This window comes from Pristis pectinata, chromosome 8 (assembly GCF_009764475.1).
Source record: "Pristis pectinata isolate sPriPec2 chromosome 8, sPriPec2.1.pri, whole genome shotgun sequence".
Lineage (NCBI taxonomy): Eukaryota > Metazoa > Chordata > Chondrichthyes > Rhinopristiformes > Pristidae > Pristis > Pristis pectinata.
Genome location: NC_067412.1, coordinates 7,570,345 through 7,589,930, shown reverse-complemented (window position 1 = coordinate 7,589,930; position 19,586 = coordinate 7,570,345). Strand labels below are relative to the sequence as shown.

The 19,586-nt window shown below is 46.9% G+C and overlaps 1 protein-coding gene across 3 annotated transcripts in view; it reads left to right on the top strand.

The window, feature by feature from the left end:
- Positions 1–2,314: 2,314 nt before the first annotated feature.
- Positions 2,315–19,586, top strand: part of pkd1a (polycystic kidney disease 1a) — a 239,949-nt gene continuing 222,677 nt past the window's right edge. For all 3 annotated transcript variants that reach the window (XM_052020991.1, XM_052020990.1, XM_052020989.1), the window contains exon 1: positions 2,315–2,898. In XM_052020991.1, coding sequence (XP_051876951.1) covers positions 2,636–2,898 — 263 coding nt within the window. In that variant the 5' untranslated portion in view covers positions 2,315–2,635. The remainder of the gene's footprint in view (positions 2,899–19,586) is intronic.

Below are 19,586 nucleotides of genomic sequence, written 5' to 3'. Positions count from 1 at the left end.
CTACAAGTGTTGGTTTGAAGAGATGTTTTGAAATCTTTGCGATAGGAAGGAGCCAGCCATTTAAGGAATGTGTGTCCACACACAAGAAACACCCAGTAACGCCGCACATTTCACATCTGAAGAGCTCGCCCAGGACAGAAGTCAAGGCTCATGGTTTGAATTGTTCTGACTTGCCCTAGTTACAACCCAGTCTACCCCCCTCCGCGTCACTAGGACAGACTGACGACACCCTCTCCCACAAACACCCCCCCCCCGACACACGTTCACACACACACACACACACACACACACACACACACACTCAAAACACACAGACTCAAAACACCCACTCACAAACACACACACACCCAGACGCAGACACGCTCATACGCACACTCACAGACAGACAGACACACACACACACACACACACACACTCAAAACACACTCACAGACACACAAATGCATACACACAAATACACACTCAGACAGACACACTCGGACACACATTCACAGATACACACACACATACACCCACACACAAGCTCAAAACACACACTCACAGACGCACACACAGACTCAAAACACCCACTCACAAACACACACAAATGTATACACACAAACACACGCACAATTTCTGTGCCGCCACAATACCGTATTGATTTTCCTCACAGGGTAACTTGTGATCCTTCTGAGGATATATTCAATTTTTGTTAACACCCCCTCCACCAGCCAACCACCACCCTCTGGTCTCGTGTTTTGAAGCCTCTAATTTTGATTTGGTGGAACCTAATAACATACGAACTTTTCGTGTCCATTTCTGTTTCATCAAATCACCTGGGAAAGGTTTCCCCATCGTTAAGACCTACATAAAGGCAAACCTGCTGATAATAGATATTATCGGGGCGCCAGCAACCTGAAACGTTTTGAGGCTATTTTAATAATGAAAGAATCCAACGAGTGGACAACCATTTGTATTGATTGCATTACTGGGATTTTATGGCACTTTGTACGAACACCTAAAATGCGTTATTAAAATATGAGTAACAGCATACAAAATGAGACCAAATGCTTACCAGACGGATGCATTGGCCAATATACAATGCAGCTAATTCTAACGAAACATCATCGACCCACAGGTGCTACCTGGACAGTTGAATATTCCTGAAGAATTCCTAAGGGGAAAGAATTAAAGGGGAATCTGAGGGTCAACTTTTTCACACAGAGAGCGGTGGGTATATAGATCGAGCTGTAGAGGCAGGTACAATTACGACAGTTGGACAGGTACATGGATAGGAAAGGTTTATAGGGATCTGGGCCAAACTGTATTCGAGACACAATTCGAGACCTGCTCAGAACGGGGTGGTAACGAAGTGGCGAGGGATACAGTTGTCGATCCAGCGGCGATGTAAGGCCAGGGAGCTATGCCTTATAGCAATGTTTTTAACCAAGCAATGCAGCATGGCGTCTCAGCCTCTAAACAATTTGGACTTTGTGGCCCTGTTTGTGCCTCCTCTCGCTCGCCCTGTGTGCCGGGGTGCTGGAATCTGGAGCAACAAACAATAGAACATAGAACACTACAGGCCCTTCGGCCCACAATGTTATGCCGACCTTTTATCCTGCTCTAAGATCTATCTAACCCTTCCCTCCCACATAGCTCCCCATTTCTCTATCATTCATGTGTCTATCTAAGAGTCTCTTAAATGTTTCCAATCTGCTGGAGGAACTCAGCGGGTCGAGCAGCATCTCTGGGGGGAAAGGAATTGTGGAATTATTTGTTGCTCTAAATGTACTCGTCTCACCGGTGGTGTTCGTGCCTCTGTTCCCGAAGCCCTGAACCCCAAAACTCCCCCGACCCGCCCTCCAAACGTTCCAGTCTCTGTTAAGATGCACCTTCCAATTCCTTCTGTGACCAAGCATTTGCTTCACTGCCCTGAACTTCTCGCTTGGCGGTGTTCTTGAGATGCCTTCCCTGTGTTAAAAGGTGCTTTGTCAGTGGAGTATCTTGTAAAATAATACTCGCTGAGGAGAAGGGTCTCGACCCGAAACCACTACGGTCTATTTCCCTCCACAGATGCTGCCCGACCCGCTGAGTTCCTCCAACAGAAAGATACAAGAGACTGCAAATGCTCCCCTAGTATATTGCTTGAAATTCACCGTTAACTTTATATATAACTTTTTAAGAATTGCAATCATTTGTGCCTTTCGGGACCTCCCAGTGATTTCCCCCCTCCCCGACAGCCAATGGACTGGTTTTGAGATGCGGTCACTCAACGTTACAAGGTTGGGAGGTGCAGGGTTCTGGCGGGGTTCAGTTTAACTTTTCGCTGCGTTGGAAGGGACTGTTGTCTCTGAACAAATTCCTTTCCTCTCTGAGTTTTTTTTTCCCCTCTCCATTCTGCTCAGCTCACCCTAGTGTCCGGATTCAGCAATGCCTGGTTAAACCACACACAATATATCTTAAAAAAAAACAGGATCTTTGCAGGGAAGGAAGTTCACAGTGGATGAGAGAACCGAAGAGGAGGAGGAGGAAGTTAAGAATATTCCCCTGAAGGGAGGAAACAGCTGGATTGCAAGCGACCTGCTCAGAACGAGGTGGTAACGAAGTGGCGAGGGATACAGTTGTCGATCCGGCGGCGATGTAAGGCCAGGGAGCTATGCCTTATAGCAATGTTTTTAACCAAGCAATGCAACATGGCGTCTCAGCCCCTAAACAATTTGGACTTTGTGGCCCTGTTTCTCTGTGCCTCCTCTCGCTCGCCCTGTGTGCCGGGGTGCTGGGCAGACAACGGGAGTGTCTGCCCTGTCCGCCGAACTGCCGCTGCCCCAGCATCGATGTGTCCTGCACGGTTAACTGCTCCAGCGCCGGACTTCAGCGCTCACCCAGACTGACAGAGCTGCCTCGCAACACCACTGTACTGTAAGTCGCCCCCGGATTCCCCCTCAGCTAGGTGGGGATTCGTGCCCTTGGGTTTTGATAAAGGACAGTCTCCACTGTAGAAAAACCCAATCGCACAGGCAAAACAAAAAAAAGCAGAACGTTTTAATACAACCCTTCAAAAAGAAAAGGCGCAGCCTAGACGTAAATTAGCCCCATGTATGTCCCGTTTGCACAGGTAGCGGTTCAAACCCTAACAGCAAACCAAGGTGGTTTGCATTTGTGACTGGCTCCCATTACGGGACCGTCCGGGCGTGCGGTTCGACTTCAGCAGAAACCAAAGAATGAGTAGCATGTGGCTTGGCCGGGCTGTTCTGGGGTTCCTGCTGTAACTCACCGAGCCCGTCTCCCTCCCTCCCTAACCTCCGCTTTGAAACCGCGGCGGTTGGTTGTTTTCGGGAAGGGATTTGGGGGGTGGGGGGGGGGGGTGGTGGGGGAGGTTGCTGGGGGTGGTGGCGACAGTGTTCTGGGGAAGGGGACGAGGTGGTTATGGAGTTTCCATAACTTAAATCCAGACAGAGCCAGGCTGAGGAACATGAGAGTCACATTCTGCTTTCTTGCATTAACGCCGGAGGAATGTCTAAACGTAATCCGGGAGGAAGTCGGGGGGTTGGGGGGGGGGGGGGGTGAAGTAAACAGATTTCACTGTCCCGCCTAAAAGTCCAAGTCATTTTTAACCATCTCCCACTTTCAATGACTTGTTTTCGGAGCGCTGGTAAAAGTTATCAGTCGACAATAGCGCCCTCCATTCCTTGTGGGTTAATTATTATCTCACACACTGCAGCGTTGCTGGATTTGCATTACTTTCCAGCGAGGAGGTTAATGTTCCACCGTTTTGGGGGTTTACTCAGTTTTGCTGCTTTCTGCAGATCCCTGGGCTAACACACACAGAGGAGCTGGGGTTATTTACGTGCAGTGTGGCGCCGTTGGTTTGCAAACAGTGGGGTTCATGATAGAACTTTGGCGACCTACGTGACATTTACTGAAGCTGTGGGCTCTGCCCTGTCAGACTTGGGCTGACGGAGGAGTAGATCATTGGGGAGGAGGGTGGAGGTCGATTTGCTGGTGTCAGGTCTGTCTCCGACGCACAGACTGTGAGAGGAGACACAAGGTGATAGAATCTGGAGCAGCAATCTGCTGGAGGTCGAGCAGCATCTGTGTGTGTGTGTGTGTGTGTGTGTGTGTGTGTGTGTCTGTCTGTCTGTCTGTCTGTCTGTGTGGGGGGAGGGGATTGGAGTTGCAATTGGTTTATTATTGTCACTTGTACCGAGGTACACTGAAAAACTTGTCTTGCATACCGTTCATACAGACCAATTCATTACACAATGCATTGAGGTAATACAGGGTAAAAACAACAACAAAATGCAGAGTAAAGTGTTACAGTTTCAGAGGAAGTGCAGTGCAGGTAGACAATAAGGTGCAAGGTCATAACGAGGTAGATTATGAGGTCAGAGTCCATTTTATCATACTAGGGAACCGTTCAATAGTTTTATAACAGTGGGATAGAAGCTGTCCTTGAGCCTGGTAGTACGTGCTTTCAGGCTTTTGTATCTTCTGCCCGATGGGAGGAGAGAAGAGAGAATGTCCGGGGTGGGTGGGGGTCTTTGATTATGTTGGCTGTTTTACCGAGGTAGCAAGAAGTGTAGACAGAGTCTATGGAGGGGAGGCTGGTTTCCATGATATGCTGAGCTGAAACCAGCCAGCTTCTGGTCGAAACGTCGACAATTCCTTTCCCCCCACAGATGCTGCTCGACCTGCTGAGTTCCTCCGGCAGATTGTTTGTTGCCATGGATTGTGAGAGATTGATTTGTGTGATGCTTCAGAAGATGCATTGCCCAGCTATGAGGTGAATTGGCTTGCGAGTGATTTTTTGGTATATTATTTTCAAATCTCTCAAGTAAAAAGGGCAGAGAATACAGGCAGAGTTGCTGCGGATTTATCCTGCTCTATTTCCACCATCTTACCTCTTCCTTCAAGTAAGACTTTAAGTGCTGGCCCTGGAGAGGTCCACAGGATGTTCACAAGAATGATCCCAGGAATGAGGCTTAACATATGAGGAGCATTTGATGTCTCTGGGCCTGTACTCGATGGAGTTCAGAAGTATGAGGGGGGAATCTCATTGAAACCTGCTGGATACTGAAAGGCCTGGATAGAGTGGACGTGGAGAGGATGTTTCCACCAGCAGGAGAGTCGAGTATCCGAGGGCAAAGCTGCAAGTGTCGCCACGCTTCTGGCGCCAACGTAGCATGCCCACAACTTCCTAACCCATACGTCTTTGGAACGTGGGAGGAAACCGGAGCACCCAGAGGAAACCCACACAGTCACAGGGAGAACGTACAAACTCCTTACAGATAGCGGCCTGAATTGAACCCGGGTCGCTGGCGCTGTAATAGCATTACGCTAACTACCACGCCTGCTTTCAATCAGTCATCGACGATGGTAAACGCCCTGGTGGTGAAAACAGTCATTGGACTGTCTGGTAGAAACTGAAGTGCAATTGGGAATGTGAAGGAAGATCTCCCGTCATTTCTGGCCCATTGACAGGAGCAGAGAGCAACACAGAAGTTATATCCCCTGTGAGCTGACTAAGTGATTGAGGCATTCTGTAGTACCATTGTATCATTTCACAAACACAAGCTAAGCCCAATACAAAAATAAACTTCATTCATAATAAAAAATATACACAGAAGGAGAAACAATGCAAAACTTTCACATTTGTGGTCAATACATTCAGTAATGTTAACTTATTTTTTAAAACGTTACCACCATTGCCACTCATGTGGCCCTCTGGGGTGATACACCATTTCATTGCTTGAGGGGCTAGCCGACCCAACTCTTCCCCTCTGTGTTCTGTAGCAGAAGGAGCCCAGACTGTGGTCTTTCCCCACTTTGGCTGCACCCAGCTTCAGTGCGTCCCTCAGCACGTACTCCTGCAGCCTGGAATGAGCCAGTCGGCAGCGTTCCCTTACGGACATTGTGCTGGAAGACGGACATGTTTCGGGCAGACCAAAGGGCACCTTTCACCGAGTTGATGGCCTTCTAGCGGCACTTGATGTCTGTTTCAGTGCGTGCTATAGAAAAGTTGCCAGCCAGTTCAAGAAGCAGAAAACAACAAGGTTGAATTTAACAGAAGTCACCAGTTGGTTGGTTCTAGCTCACATCCACTGTACACTCACAGATCCCAAAGTAGAGAGTGGTTCATCTCTGTCTACAAATGAGTCCACTGTCTAAGTACAAATTGTTCTGCTTCCTTATGTCCAGTTGCACATAATACTTAACGTTAGATGAGCAAGATGCAAAATTATGGGAGTCTGAACTCTTCCTAAGAGAACACTGCAGCAAATTATGCAGCATCTTGGTTTCGTGACTCCCGGTGATCCAGGAAGGGCTAACTGCAGACTGTTGGTTCCACTTTGCCGTCGCTCGACCTGGTGGGTGCCCACGTATATGTGCAGGTGGTCAGAGCCAGAACACTACCCGTGGCATCAATTGATCGAACGACGTGAAACAATGAGCCAGCCAATTATCAGAGGATCGCCTGGGGCTTGATGTGTTAGGGGAATGAATTTTACTCAGCACGGTGACCTGACAGATATAATCAGAATCAAGTTTATTATCACTGACTTATATGACGTGAAATTTGTTGTCTTGTGGTACAGCTAATATAAATTATAAAATAAAAAAAAGTGCAAAAAAAAATAATGAGGTAGTGTTCATGGGTTCATGGACTGTTCAGAAATCTGATGGTGGAGGGGAAGAAGCTGTTCCTAAATCCTTGACCATAAGACATAGGAGCAGAATTAGGCCATTCAGCCCATCGAGTCTGCTCCGCCGTTCGATCGTGGCTGATTTATGTTTCCCCTCTCAACCCCATTCTCCTGCCTTCTCCCCGTAACCTTTGACGCCTTTACTAATCAAGAACCTATCAACCTCCACTTTAAATATACCCAATGACTTGTCCTCCAGAGCTGTCTGTGGCGATGAATTCAACAGATTCACCACCATTCAGGCTCCTGTACCTCCTCCCCGACAGTAGTAACGAGAAGAGGGCATGTCCCAGATGGTGAGGGTCCTTAGTGATGGATGCCGCCATCTTGAGGCACCGCCTCTTGAAGAGGTCCTTGATGGTGGGGAGGTTTGTGCTCGTGATGGAGCTGGCTGAGTCTACTCGTCCACTTGTCTTATTGTACTTGCTGTGCTTATTCTAACTACTGCTCAGGCAAAAGTAATATCGCACTTGGAGAGTAACAGGTAGAAAGGAGCTTACGGCTTCCAACAGATCCTACACTGTCTTTTGCAGCAATCAATCATCTGCCTTCTTTCTGTCACTGGCGCCCTCTGCTTTAAAGACAAGCTGCTTCCTAATTGAATGAAAAGGAACACTTAACAATAAGTGGAAAACTGGCTGATCAAAGTAATTCCTATTTTGCCTCACAGCCTCCTATTTAATTTGCTGAAAGCAAGTTCTGTGTAATGCTCCTTGATCCTAAGTACCTATAACACACTCTAGATTGGTTCACTGGCAACCGGCTGGAATTAAAGTTTCCTCACTGCAGCAGGAAACACAGAGGCCAAGGAAGCTCCTGCTAAAAGAAAAACAAAGGATAAAAGCAATGATATTGTTTTTGGGATTAATATTGTCCAGAGGGATAGAATAACTGTCCTTTTCATTTTCAGAACTGAGCTGTGTTTTTCTTAAACTATATCTTTGTAGGTCAAATATGTTGGCGGAATATAGTCTTAATGGTAGGACTCTTGGCAGGGTGGAGGATCAGAGGGATCTTGGGGTCCGAGTCCGTAGGACGCTCAGAGCGGCTGCGCAGGTTGACTCTGTGGTTAAGAAGGCATATTGGTGTATTGTCCTTCATCAATCGGGGAATTGAATTTAGGAGCCGTGAGGTTTTGTTGAAGCTATATAGGTCCCTGGTCAGACCCCACTTGGAGTATTGTGCTCAGTTCTGGTCGCCTCACTACAGGAAAGATGTGGAAGCCATAGAGAGGGTGCAGAGGAGATTTACAAGGATGCTGCCTGGAATGCGGAGCATGCCTTATGAAAGCAGGTTGAGGGAACTCGGTCTTTTCTCCCTGGAGAGACGGAGGATGAGGGGGGACCTGATTGAGGTGTATAAGATGATGAGAGGTATTGATAGGGTAGATAGTCAGAGGCTTTTCCCCAGGGCTGAATTGGTGGCCACAAGAGGACATAGGTTTAAGGTGCTGGGGAGCAGGTATAGAGGAGATGTCAGGGGTAAGTTTTTTACTCAGAGAGTGGTGAGTGCATGGAATGGGCTGCCGGAAATGGTGGTGGAGGCTGGCACGATAGGGTCTTTCAAGAGACTGTTAGATAGGTACATGGAGCTGAGTAAAATAGAGGGCTATGTGTAAGCCTAGGAATTCCTAGGGTAGGGACATGTTTGGCACAGCTTTGTGGGCCGAAGGGCCTGAATTGTGCTGTAATTGTTCTATGTTCTATGTTCTATTTGAGAGAGCCTGCAGTCTGGAACACAGAACAGTACAGCAGAGGAACTAGCCCTTCGGCCCACAATGTCTGTGTTGGTCACGATGCCAAATTAAACTAATCCCACATGGTCTGCATGTGGTTTATATCGTCCCATTCCTGGCCTATTCATGTGCCTGCCTCTTAAACGTCACTATCGTATCTGTCTCCACCACACCCCTGGCAGCATGTTCTAAGCCCCTACCACTCTCAGTTTAAAAAAAAACTTTCCTTGGATGTCTCCTTTAAACATTTTTCCCCTCTCACTAAAGCTATGCCCTCTAGTATTTGACATTTCCACTCTGGGAAAAAGATTCTGACTATTTACCCTATCTATGCCTCTCATAATTTTATAAACTTCTATCAGGTCTTCCCTCAGCCTCCGATGCTCTAAAAAAATTTGTCCAGCCTCTCCTCAGAGCTAATACTCTCGAATCCAGGCAGCATCCTGGTGAACCTTTTCTGCACCCTCTCCAAAGCCTCCACATCCTTCCTGTAATGAGATGACCATAACTGCACACAATACTCCAAATGTGGCCTAACCAAAGTTTTATACACTGCAGCATTACTTCCTGACTTTTATACTCAACTCCCCAACCAATGAAGGCAAACATGCTGTACATCTTCTTTACAGCCCTATCTACTTGTGTTGCAACTTTTAGGGAGCTATGGACTTGCATCTCAAGATCCCTCTGTACATCAATGCTCCTCAGGTCCTGCCATTTACTGCTGCCACAAAACAACAAATTTCACGTCATCCAAGTTAGTGATAATAAATCTGATTCTGATTGACTGTATACTTTCCCCTTGTATTTGACCTCCCAAAGTGTAATACCTCACACTTGTTCCGATTAAACTCCAGCTGCCAATTCTCTGCCCATATCTCCAACTGTATCTCAATGTTCAATGCTTCATCTGAAAGCTTCCACTTCTAACAGCGCGACACTTCTATCTGTGCTACATTGGAGCAGTAGCCTGGATTCTGTACTCAAGCCCCTGAAGTGAGATCGACACCTGATTTCAGAGGTGAAGGTATGACCGCACTAAGTCATGGCTGGGTGTGGTCACTCTGAACTTGCCCACGTTCTGGTGACACACACAGGTCACGAACAGTGGAATGGCTCAGACAGTTCCCCACTGTATCCCACATAAGCAGAGTCAAACGGCGTAGATTCTGCTCTTTGACTTGAATTGATTGTGGACTTCAGGAAGGGGAAGTCGGGAGAACACACACCAGTCCTCGTTGAGGGGTCAGCGGTGGAAAGGATGAGCAGCCTCAAGGTCCTGGGCGTCAACATCTCAGAGGACCTATCCTGGGCCCAACACATTGATGCAACCACAAAGAAGGCACACCAACAGCTCTACTTCATTAGGAGTTTGAGGAGATTTGGTAGGTCACCAAAGACTCTTGCAAAGCTCTACAGATATATAGTACAGTGGAGAGCATTCTGACTGGTTGCATCACCGCCTGGCATGGAGCCTCCAATGTGCAGGATCGAGAGAGGTTGCAGAGGGTTGTAGACTCAGCCAGTTCCATTATGGGCACAGCCCTCGCCACCATCAAGGACATCTTCAAGAGGCGGTCCCTCAGGAAGACGGCATCCATCACTAAGGACCCTCACCATCCAGGACATGCCCTCTTCATGTTACTACCATCAGGGAGGAGGTACAGGAGCCTGAAGACCCATACTCAACATTTTAGGAACTGCCTCTTCCCCTTCGCCATCAGATTTCTGAACGGTCCATGAACCCATGAACATGAACTTGTTATTCCTGTCTTGCACTGTTTAACTTATAGTAGTTTTTATTCCTTTGCACTGTACTGCTGCCACAAAACAACACATTTCACGACATACATCAGTGATAATAAACCTGATTCTGATTCTATGGCAGGAGTGGGACAGGCGATAAAGCCCCCAGAATATTCTGAAAAATTGATCACTATGAAGAGAACAAAAATACAACCTGTTCTTCCTTTGCCCCAGAATTATGCATCGTCCTCCAGTGAATGGGAGACTAGTCTGAGTAACTAAAATTGGGATAAAAGAGACCTCCTTGCACCTCCTGCATCCAATGAAGTGCACTTGAAGTATATTCACCATAATAAAATGGGAACCACTATGATCAAATTGTGCACAGCAAGATCCCACAAAACGGCAGTGATGAGCAGAAAATCTGCTTTGGTCCTGCCGTGTACAGGATAAGTATTGGTGATCACGTCATTGGGAATGCCCCGCTCCTCTTCAAAAATGGTGCTGTGGGGTCTTTTGCGTTCACCTAGAGAGCAGACAGGGCCTTGGGGAGATGTGTCACCTGGAAGGTGATACCTCAGGCAGGGCAGCACTTCCTCAGGAGTGTCAGCCTAGATTTTTGTGCTCGGAGTGGGACTCAAACCCATAGCCTCTGATTTGTAGTCGAGAGCACTGCCTGTTGATGATAAAAATGCTCCAAAGAAGAATATCTTTGAATTTTATGAACTTAGGATCAGAATCAGATTTATTATCACTGATATATGGTGTGAAATTTGTTGTTTTGCTTTAGCAGTACGGTGCAAAGACATAAAATTACTATAAATTACAAAATAAATAAATAGTGCAACAAAAAAGGAATAATGAGGTAGTGTTCATGGGTTCATGGACTGTTCAGAAATCTGGTGACGGAGGAGAAGAAGCTGCTTCTGAATCATTGAGTGTGGGTCTTCAGGCTCCTGTACCTCCTCCCCGATGGTAGCAATGAACAGAGGGCATGTCCCAGGTGGTGAGGGTCCTCAGTGATGGATGCCGCCTTCTTGAGGCACCGCCTCATGAAGATGTCCTCGATGGTTACTCCACACAAACACTGAAAATTGTCACAGAATTTTGAGGTGCCCCTTTCACATGTTCCTGGTACAAGCACAAATCTAGTTGGATCCGAAACATTCATGGTCCTGTGGGTGACCAGAACTCTCCCAACCTCAGCTCATGCGGATGGAGGTGGATTTTGGAAGAGAGGGGGATATTCCTATCCAGCTGCCCAAGGGCGACTGATCATCTTCAGCTTAGCCACCAGGGGGCAAAGCGAGCACCACTGGTTCATGATGCTCCTGCAGTGATGTACCACTCAATACGTTTTTAATGACTGATTTATCATGTACACATTACTCTTCACTCAATCACATCTGCCATGAACAGCTGCCTGGAATTTCATTCCACAAAAGAAATACTTATCCATTTACTTCTTTGGTCATTAAGGACCAAAGCCAGTTTTCTCTTTGGCAACCGCGCCATCTTGATGCTCATAGGTTGGCCTTGGAAAGATCCCGCACTGAGTACTGTCCTTTCTCGGGCAGTGGGTAGGCCAGACGTCAGCACATAGTCTACCTCTCGCCACAGTCCTGGGTCTCAGCTCTGGTGAAGTATCCCCATTCCAACTCATTGCCTCTCGATTGGTCTACCTCCTGGGTTGTGCTCTCTCTGCCAACCCCGCAAGTGGGCCGCTAAGGTCTCCATGTCATGCACTCAAAAAAGTGTTCTTTTAAAATGCAGCATTCTCCTTATGATCTCCACTTGTTCCAAAGCACATTACGGCCTCCGGCGCTGTCTGTGTGGAGTTTTCACGTTCTTCCTGTGGCCACGTGAGTTTCCTCCGGGTGCTCTGGTTTCCCCTCCCATATCCCGAAGATGTGGAAGTCGGTAGGTTAATTGACCACTTTAAGTTGTACACAGCATGTAGGTGAGTGGTAGAATCTATGGGGAATTGATGGGGATATGGGGAGGATAAAAAAAGATGAGATTAGTGATGAGTGGCGACCTTATAGAAGTGTTTAAAATTATGAGGCATAGATAATGTGCACAGTGACAGTCTTCACGAGGGACTACAGATGCTGGAATCCGAAGCAACAAACAAACTGCAGGAGGAACTCAGTGGGTCGAGCAGCATCTGTAGGGGAGAGTGGATGGTCGATGTTTCAGATCAAAACCCTGAACCAGTCCTGGTGCAGGGTCTTGGCCTGAAACGTCAAACATCCCTTTGCCTCCACTGACACTGCTCAACCAGCGGTTTTTTTTTGCTTGAGCCTTGTGGGCTGTATGCTTTGGATTTGAAAACCAAAAAATACTTTGCCGAGGAGTCTTCAACCTGAAGCGTTGACTGTTTCTCTTTCCACAGATGCTGCCTGACTTGTTGAGTTTTCTCCAACATTTTCTGTTCTTGTTTCATGCGTTGGACTTGCCGCCATAAACCTCTCACTTCTATCTCTACTTTTGAGGAGCTGCTCAAAAGTTTTGACCAAGCCCTTGGTGACCAGTACTAATGCTTCCCACTCCTGTTTGGCTTCTTGGCAGGATAGAAGCTGTCCTTGAGCCTGGTGGTGTGTGTTTTCAAGCTTTCGTATCTTCTGCCTGATGGAAGGGGAGAGAAGAGAGAATGTCCAGGGTCTTTGAAAGCAGCCACCATAATCAAAGACCACTCCCACCCTGGACAGTCTCTCTTCTCTCCCCTTCCATCAGGCAGAAGATACAAAATCTTGAAAACATGCACCACTAAGCTCAAGGACAGCTTCTATCCTGCTGTTATAAGACTCTTGAATGGACCTTAACGATGAACTCTTGACCTCACAATCTACCTCGTCATGGCCTTTGCACCTTATTGTCTGCCTGCACTGCACTTTCTCTGTAACTGTAACACTGTATTCTGCATTCTGTTGTTGTTTTCCCTTGTACTACCTAATGGTACTTATGTTTTGGAATGATCTGTATGGATGGCATGCAAAACAAAAGTTTTTCACTGTATCTCGGTACATGTGGCAATAATAAACCAGTTACCAATACCAATCTCATCAACTTTTGTCTGGTTATCCTCATGCCATGGGCACTTCACTGCATTTATATAGCACCATGGTTATTTTACTGGGAGAGTCATCTGGAGCTGTGACTCAGCTTCCACCAGATTTGTTTCTGATTGTTACTTCAGTACATTAGGTATAAAGAGTTTCAGTCACTATGGTGACCATGAAACTGTTGAATTGTTGTAAAAACTCGTGGTTTCGAGAAAGAAATTTGCCATCTTAGCCCTGTATACAAATCTAACCCACAACAGGGCTGTTGACTCTTAATTGTCCTCTTAAATGGCCGCAAGCCTTCTTGGTTCAAAGGGAATTAGAAGAAAGTATACAGTAAATGGCAGGACCATTAGGAGCATTGATGTACAGAGGGATCTTGGGGTGCAAGTCCATAGCTCCCTGAAAATGGAAAACAAGTAGGTAGTGTGGTAAAGAAGGTGTATGCCATACTTGCCTTCATTGGTTGGGGTGTTGAGTAGAAAAGTTGGGAGGTCATGTTGCAGCTGTATAAAGCTTTGATCAGGCCACATTTGGTTGTTGTGTGCGGTTCTGGCCACCCCATTACAGGATGGATGTGGAGGCTTTGGAGAGGGTGCAGAAGAGGTTCACCAGGATGTTGCCTGGATTGGAGCGGTTGGACAAACTTGGGTTGTTTTCTCTGGAGCGTCAGAGGCTGAGGGGAGACCTGATAGAAGTTTATAAAATTATGAGAGGCATCGATAGGATGGTTCATCAGAGTTTTTTTCCCAGGGTGGAAAGGACAAATACTAGAGGGCATATCTGTAAGGTGAGAGGGGAAAGTTGAAAGGACATCTTGGAGGCAAGTGTTTTACACTGAGAGTGGTAGGTGCCTGGAACGTGCTGCAAAGATACAGAGCAGATACTATAGTGACACTTAAGAGACATTAGACAAATACATGAACAGGCAGAGAGTGGAGGCGTATAGGCCATGTGCAGGCAGATGGGATTAGTTTAGAAGCATAGAAACATAGAAAACCTACAGCACAATTCAGGCCCTTCGGCCTACAAAGCTGTGCCGAACATGTCCCTACCTTAGAAATTACTAGGCTTACCCATAGCCCTCTATTTTTCTCAGCTCCTTGTACCTATCCAAAAGTCTCTTAAAAGACCCTATCGTATCCGCCTCCACCACCATTGCTGGCAGCCCATTCCACACACTCACCACTCTCTGAGTAAAAAACTTACCCCTTATACCTACTCCCCAGCGCCTTAAACCTGTGTCCTCTTGTGGCCACCATTTCAGCCCTGGGAAAAAACCTCTGACTATCCACATGATCAATGCCTCTCATCATCTTATATACCTCTATCAGGTCCCCCCTCATCCTCCGTCGCTCCAAGGAGAAAAGGCTGAGTTCACTCAACCTGCTTTCATAAGGCATGCTCCCCAATCCAGGCAAAGTCCTTGTAAATCTCCTCTGCACCCTCTCTATGGCCTCCACAGTTTGGATTGGATTCATGGTTGGCACAGACATCGTGGACAGAAGGGCCTGTTCCTGTGATGTACAGTTCTATGTTCGATGTTCTAGAGTGGATAGTAAATGCTTGCCTTGCCTGGGATGCCCCTCTCTTGTGAACGAATAATGAAAGATGTTTTAGAGTACAGTTGCTGTCACGTTGTACTTGGATTCTAGACTGTGGTAAGAAAGAAGTGCTTTTTTTGCAACTACTCGAGAATGTGATATGGAATATAATGAAAAACATTTGGAGCGCCCAAAATGCCAATGAATATGAAGAGGAAATAGCAAGGACACGGAAGCCAAAAGCTGAGACTGGGCAGGCTAGAAAGACTCAAAGATATACAGGGTCTGATCTCGGAGCATGATGTAATGTCTGCACTCTGGATAATGAATGTACCTTATGGCATGGCTCAAACATTCAGAAACAGGAGAGAAAAAGACCGAGTTTGGCCCAGGCGCAGGATAGCTATGTGGATTTAACAGGATTGTGGAAGGACCTCTTCCTCCTTCTGAATTTAGCACCCTTTCCTCTCACCTGTCCACTCACCACTGGAGATGGGCATCCCCATTATTAACGATGTTCTGTGTCAGAAGATATTGGAACAGGTCCTTGCAGTTCCGTTGTCCATCCACTTTCACATCAGGATACCTGGCTGGTATGAGTGAGATTAACGTGGCAAGCTAAGTGTGCTAAAGAGACTGAACAACAGGGTTCTTTGTTTTAAACTGAAATTTATTTTGTACTCACAACAGAGCTCTGGCAACATTTCTTTCCGTTAACTTAATGAATCTGCTAATTCTACAAACAATGCAGTGTGTTGCTTTAATGGTTCCAATCCTTTGCACATTGTTGTGAGCTGCCTCTACTCCTTAAGTGAAGTTTACAAAGACTCGCTCTGTAAATCAGGATTGACCCAAATCAAAGTGTGCCATTCTCAATAATGCCTGGTCAATGCAGCCTCAGCACAAAGATGTGTTCAGTGAATGATTGCTCTGTGGAGAATGAGATGTATTGATTAAGAGTTGGATGGGTGGTCACAGGGGTAATGTAATCACTTGAGGGATTCTGTAGGGTTAAACATTGGATCTGCTTCACACATGCACATAGGGAAAGAGGTATGTGGTATGGCATGCAACTGTACAAAGAAAGGAAAAAATACATTTTTCTACAGGATATTCCTAAGTGCCAAGAAAGTATATTTTTTAAGGCATGGTTACTATTGGAAATGTGGCAGCTAATATGCATGCAGCAAACAGCAAAGAGTGAACGACCAGCCGATTAGTTTTACAATATTGGTTAAGTGATAAATATTGGCCAGGGTCAGGTAGAATTCCCCAGCCCCTCCACAGAATGCTGGCCTGGCACATTTGACATCCAGTTGAGGCAACACTTTGTGCCTCAGTTTAGTGTCTCTGTAGAAAGGCAGTTCCTTCAACAGAGCAGCACTCCAAGCTGAAGTCATGTGCTCAGATCTCCAGAGCAGGACTTAAATCTACGCCCTGCTGAGCCAGTGGGTGATAACTGACAGTAATAATGTACTGATCAAGAAAGGTGTGCGTATTATAATGTCAACTCTACACTGGTAAATTGGCAAATTGGTTCATTATTGTCGCATGTACCAAGGTAAAATATATTAGTCACATGTACATCAAACACACAGTGAAATGCATCTTTTGTGTAGAGTGTTCTGGGGGCAGCCCGCTAGTGTCGCCACGCTTCCGGCGCCAACATAGCATGCCCACAACTTCCTAAACCATACGTCTTTGGAATGTGGGAGGAAACCGGAGCACCCGGAGGAAACCCACGCAGACACGGGGAGAACGTACAAACTCCTTACAGACAGCGGCGGGAATTGAACCCGGGTCACTGGCACTGTTATAGCGTTATGCTAACCACAACGCTACCGTGCCTGCCCACAGTGAAAAACTGGAACAACAAACAATCTGCTGGGGAAACTCAGCGGGTGGAGCAGCATCTGTTGGGGGGGGGGTGGGGTAGGGAGAACGGAATTGTCGACGTTTCAGGTCGAAACCCTGCATCAGGACTAAGAGTGGAGAGAGGAGATGGCTGGTGTAAAGAGGAAGTGCTGAGACAGGTGATTGGTGGACTGAGGAGTGGGTGAAAGATGATGGACAGGTTGCACCAGGCAAGGGAGGGGAGCGGGGGTGGAGTTGGGAGACAGTGGTAGGTGGATGATAGATGGAGGCAGACTAAGAGAGAGAAAAGAAATGAGAGGCAGGTAGAGTGAGGTTGAGGGGAGGGGAGAGTGAAGGTTGGAGACGGCTGCTGGAAGGGGATAAGCATGTACACAAAGGGCTCCCAGTGCTGGACTCTGGTAAGTAAAGGAGGTGAGAACGGGAACCATCGGGGGAGAGGTGCATGGCAGATGGGAGGTGAGGACGGGAACCATCGGGGGAGAGGTGCATGGCAGATGGGAGGTGAGGACGGGAACCATCGGGGGAGAGGTGCATGGCAGATGGGAGGTGAGGACGGGAACCATCGGGGAGAGGTGCATGGCAGATGGGAGGTGAGGACGGGAACCATCGGGGGAGAGGTGCATGGCAGATGGGAGGTGAGGACGGGAACCATCGGGGGAGAGGTGCATGGCAGATGGGAGGTGAGGACGGGAACCATCGGGGGAGAGGTGCATGGCAGATGGGAGGTGAGGACGGGAACCATCGGGGGAGAGGTGCATGGCAGATGGGAGGTGAGGACGGGAACCATCGGGGGAGAGGTGCATGGCAGATGGGACCGGAACCAGATAGGGGAGTGAACTGTGTGTGCAGTGGATAGATGAAACCAGAAGGGGGAGGGGGACGGAGATGAGTGATGGTGAGCTGGGGGGAGGGAGGGAAAGGGGACAAAGATGGGAGTAGGATTGGGAGAGAGAGGGCTGTGAAAGTGACGGCAGGAAAGAAATGAAAAGTGAAGGGGAGGGTTACCTAAAATTTGTAGAACCCAATGTGCACGCCATTGGATTGTAGACTCAATGTCTTGTTCTGGCTCTCCAGCCTGAGGTAACAGCCTCTCAGTTTCTACTTTGTTCATTCCTTCTCAGATGACCTCAGTCTAAACTGAAGGGTGTAATCCAGTCTCGGTCTCTCCTCAGTGGACAAGCTCCTGATCCCAGGAATCAATCTAAATCCTTTTATCTAATTCCAAAAGTCTTCTGGGTTAGGCAATTTGTTTTATACTCGGAGAGTCAAAGCAAAATACTTTTCAGGATGCAGCAATCAGAGGTGCGATTTTAACCGGCGGTAATTGATCTACTAATAACACACTGAGAGGTTTCCAAGTCAACAAACAATTTGTTGGAGGAAACAGCGGGTCGAGCAGCATCTGTGGGAGGGAAGGAACTGTCGACGTTTCAGGTCAAAACCCTGCATCAGGAGTCCTGATGCAGGGTTTCGACCCGAAACATCGACAATTCCTTCCCCAGATGCTGCTCGACCTGCTGAGTTCCTCCAGCAGATTGCTTGTTGTTCTGGATTCCAGTGTCTGCAGTCTCCTGTGTCTCCAAGGTTTCCAAGTTTACTTCCATAACTTGTCCCAATCTCTAGGCAACAGTGGGACTGAATCTACAGGAACCAATTGTTCTGAAGGACAGGTATAAAGTCAAAGTTGAGCTTATTGTCATATACACAAGTACACTTATGCATAAGTACAATGAAAAACCTACTTGCAGCAGCATCGCAATGCTACGGCACTCTTTTGAAGATGAGCAGGGATGTTGTTCCTGGTGTTCTGGCCAACTTTAGTCCTGCACTCAGCAACACTGAGGCATTGGTGACGCAGAAGCTGACCATACTTAACTTAGCCCCTGTGTCTCCGACACTGCAATGGTAACTGCACAACAAGAGTCCTTCATTAGACTGTCGCATGCTTTAGGAAGTGGCCTAAAGTTGTGAAAGGAGCTTTATAAATGCTTATTTTATTCTTCCTTTCAAAACTATTTAGAACATAGAACAGCACCGGACAGGCCATTCGGCCCACAATGTTGTACTGATCTTGATGCCAATTTATATTAAATGCATAACCTTATTTATACGCCATCAGATTTCTGAATGATCTATGAATGGTTTTTGCACTATTTATTTATTTTTGTAACTTATAGAATTTTATGCCTTTGCACTGTACTGCTGCCACAAAACAACACATTTCACGTCATATAAGTCAGTGATAATAAATTTGATTCTGATTCTGATCCGGATGTCCTCTTCCTGTGTACCATCCATATCCCTCCATTCCCTTCATATTCATATGTCTGTCTAAAAGCCTGTTAAACCCCACCAAACTGCCTGCTTCCACTACTACCCCTGGTAACCCATTCCAGGCACCTCCCACTCTCTGCGTAAAAAAACTTGCCCCTCACATCACCTTTAAACTTCCCCCTCTAGCCTTAAATGCATGTTGTCTGGTATTTGACATTTGTACCCTGGGGAAAAGATTCCGACTGTCTACCCTATCTATTCCTCTCATAATGATCTCCCCTCAGCCTCCGACGCTCTACCCTATCAATGGCTCTCTACCCTATCAATAACTTCATAAACTTCTATCAGGTCTCCCCTCAGCCTCTGATGCTCCAGAGAAAACAACCCAAGTTTGTTTAACCTTTCCTTATAGCTCAAACCCTCTAATCCAGGCAGCATCCTGGTAAACCTCTTCTGCAACCTTTCCACAGTCTCCACATCCTTGGTATTGGTATTGGTTTATTATTGTCACTTGTACCGAGGTACAGTGAAAAACTTGTCTTGCATACCGATCGTACAGGGCAATTCATTACACAGTGCAGTTACATTGAGTTTGTACAGAATGCATTGAGGTAGTACAGGTAAAAACAATAACAGTACAGAATAAAGTGTCACAGCTACAGAG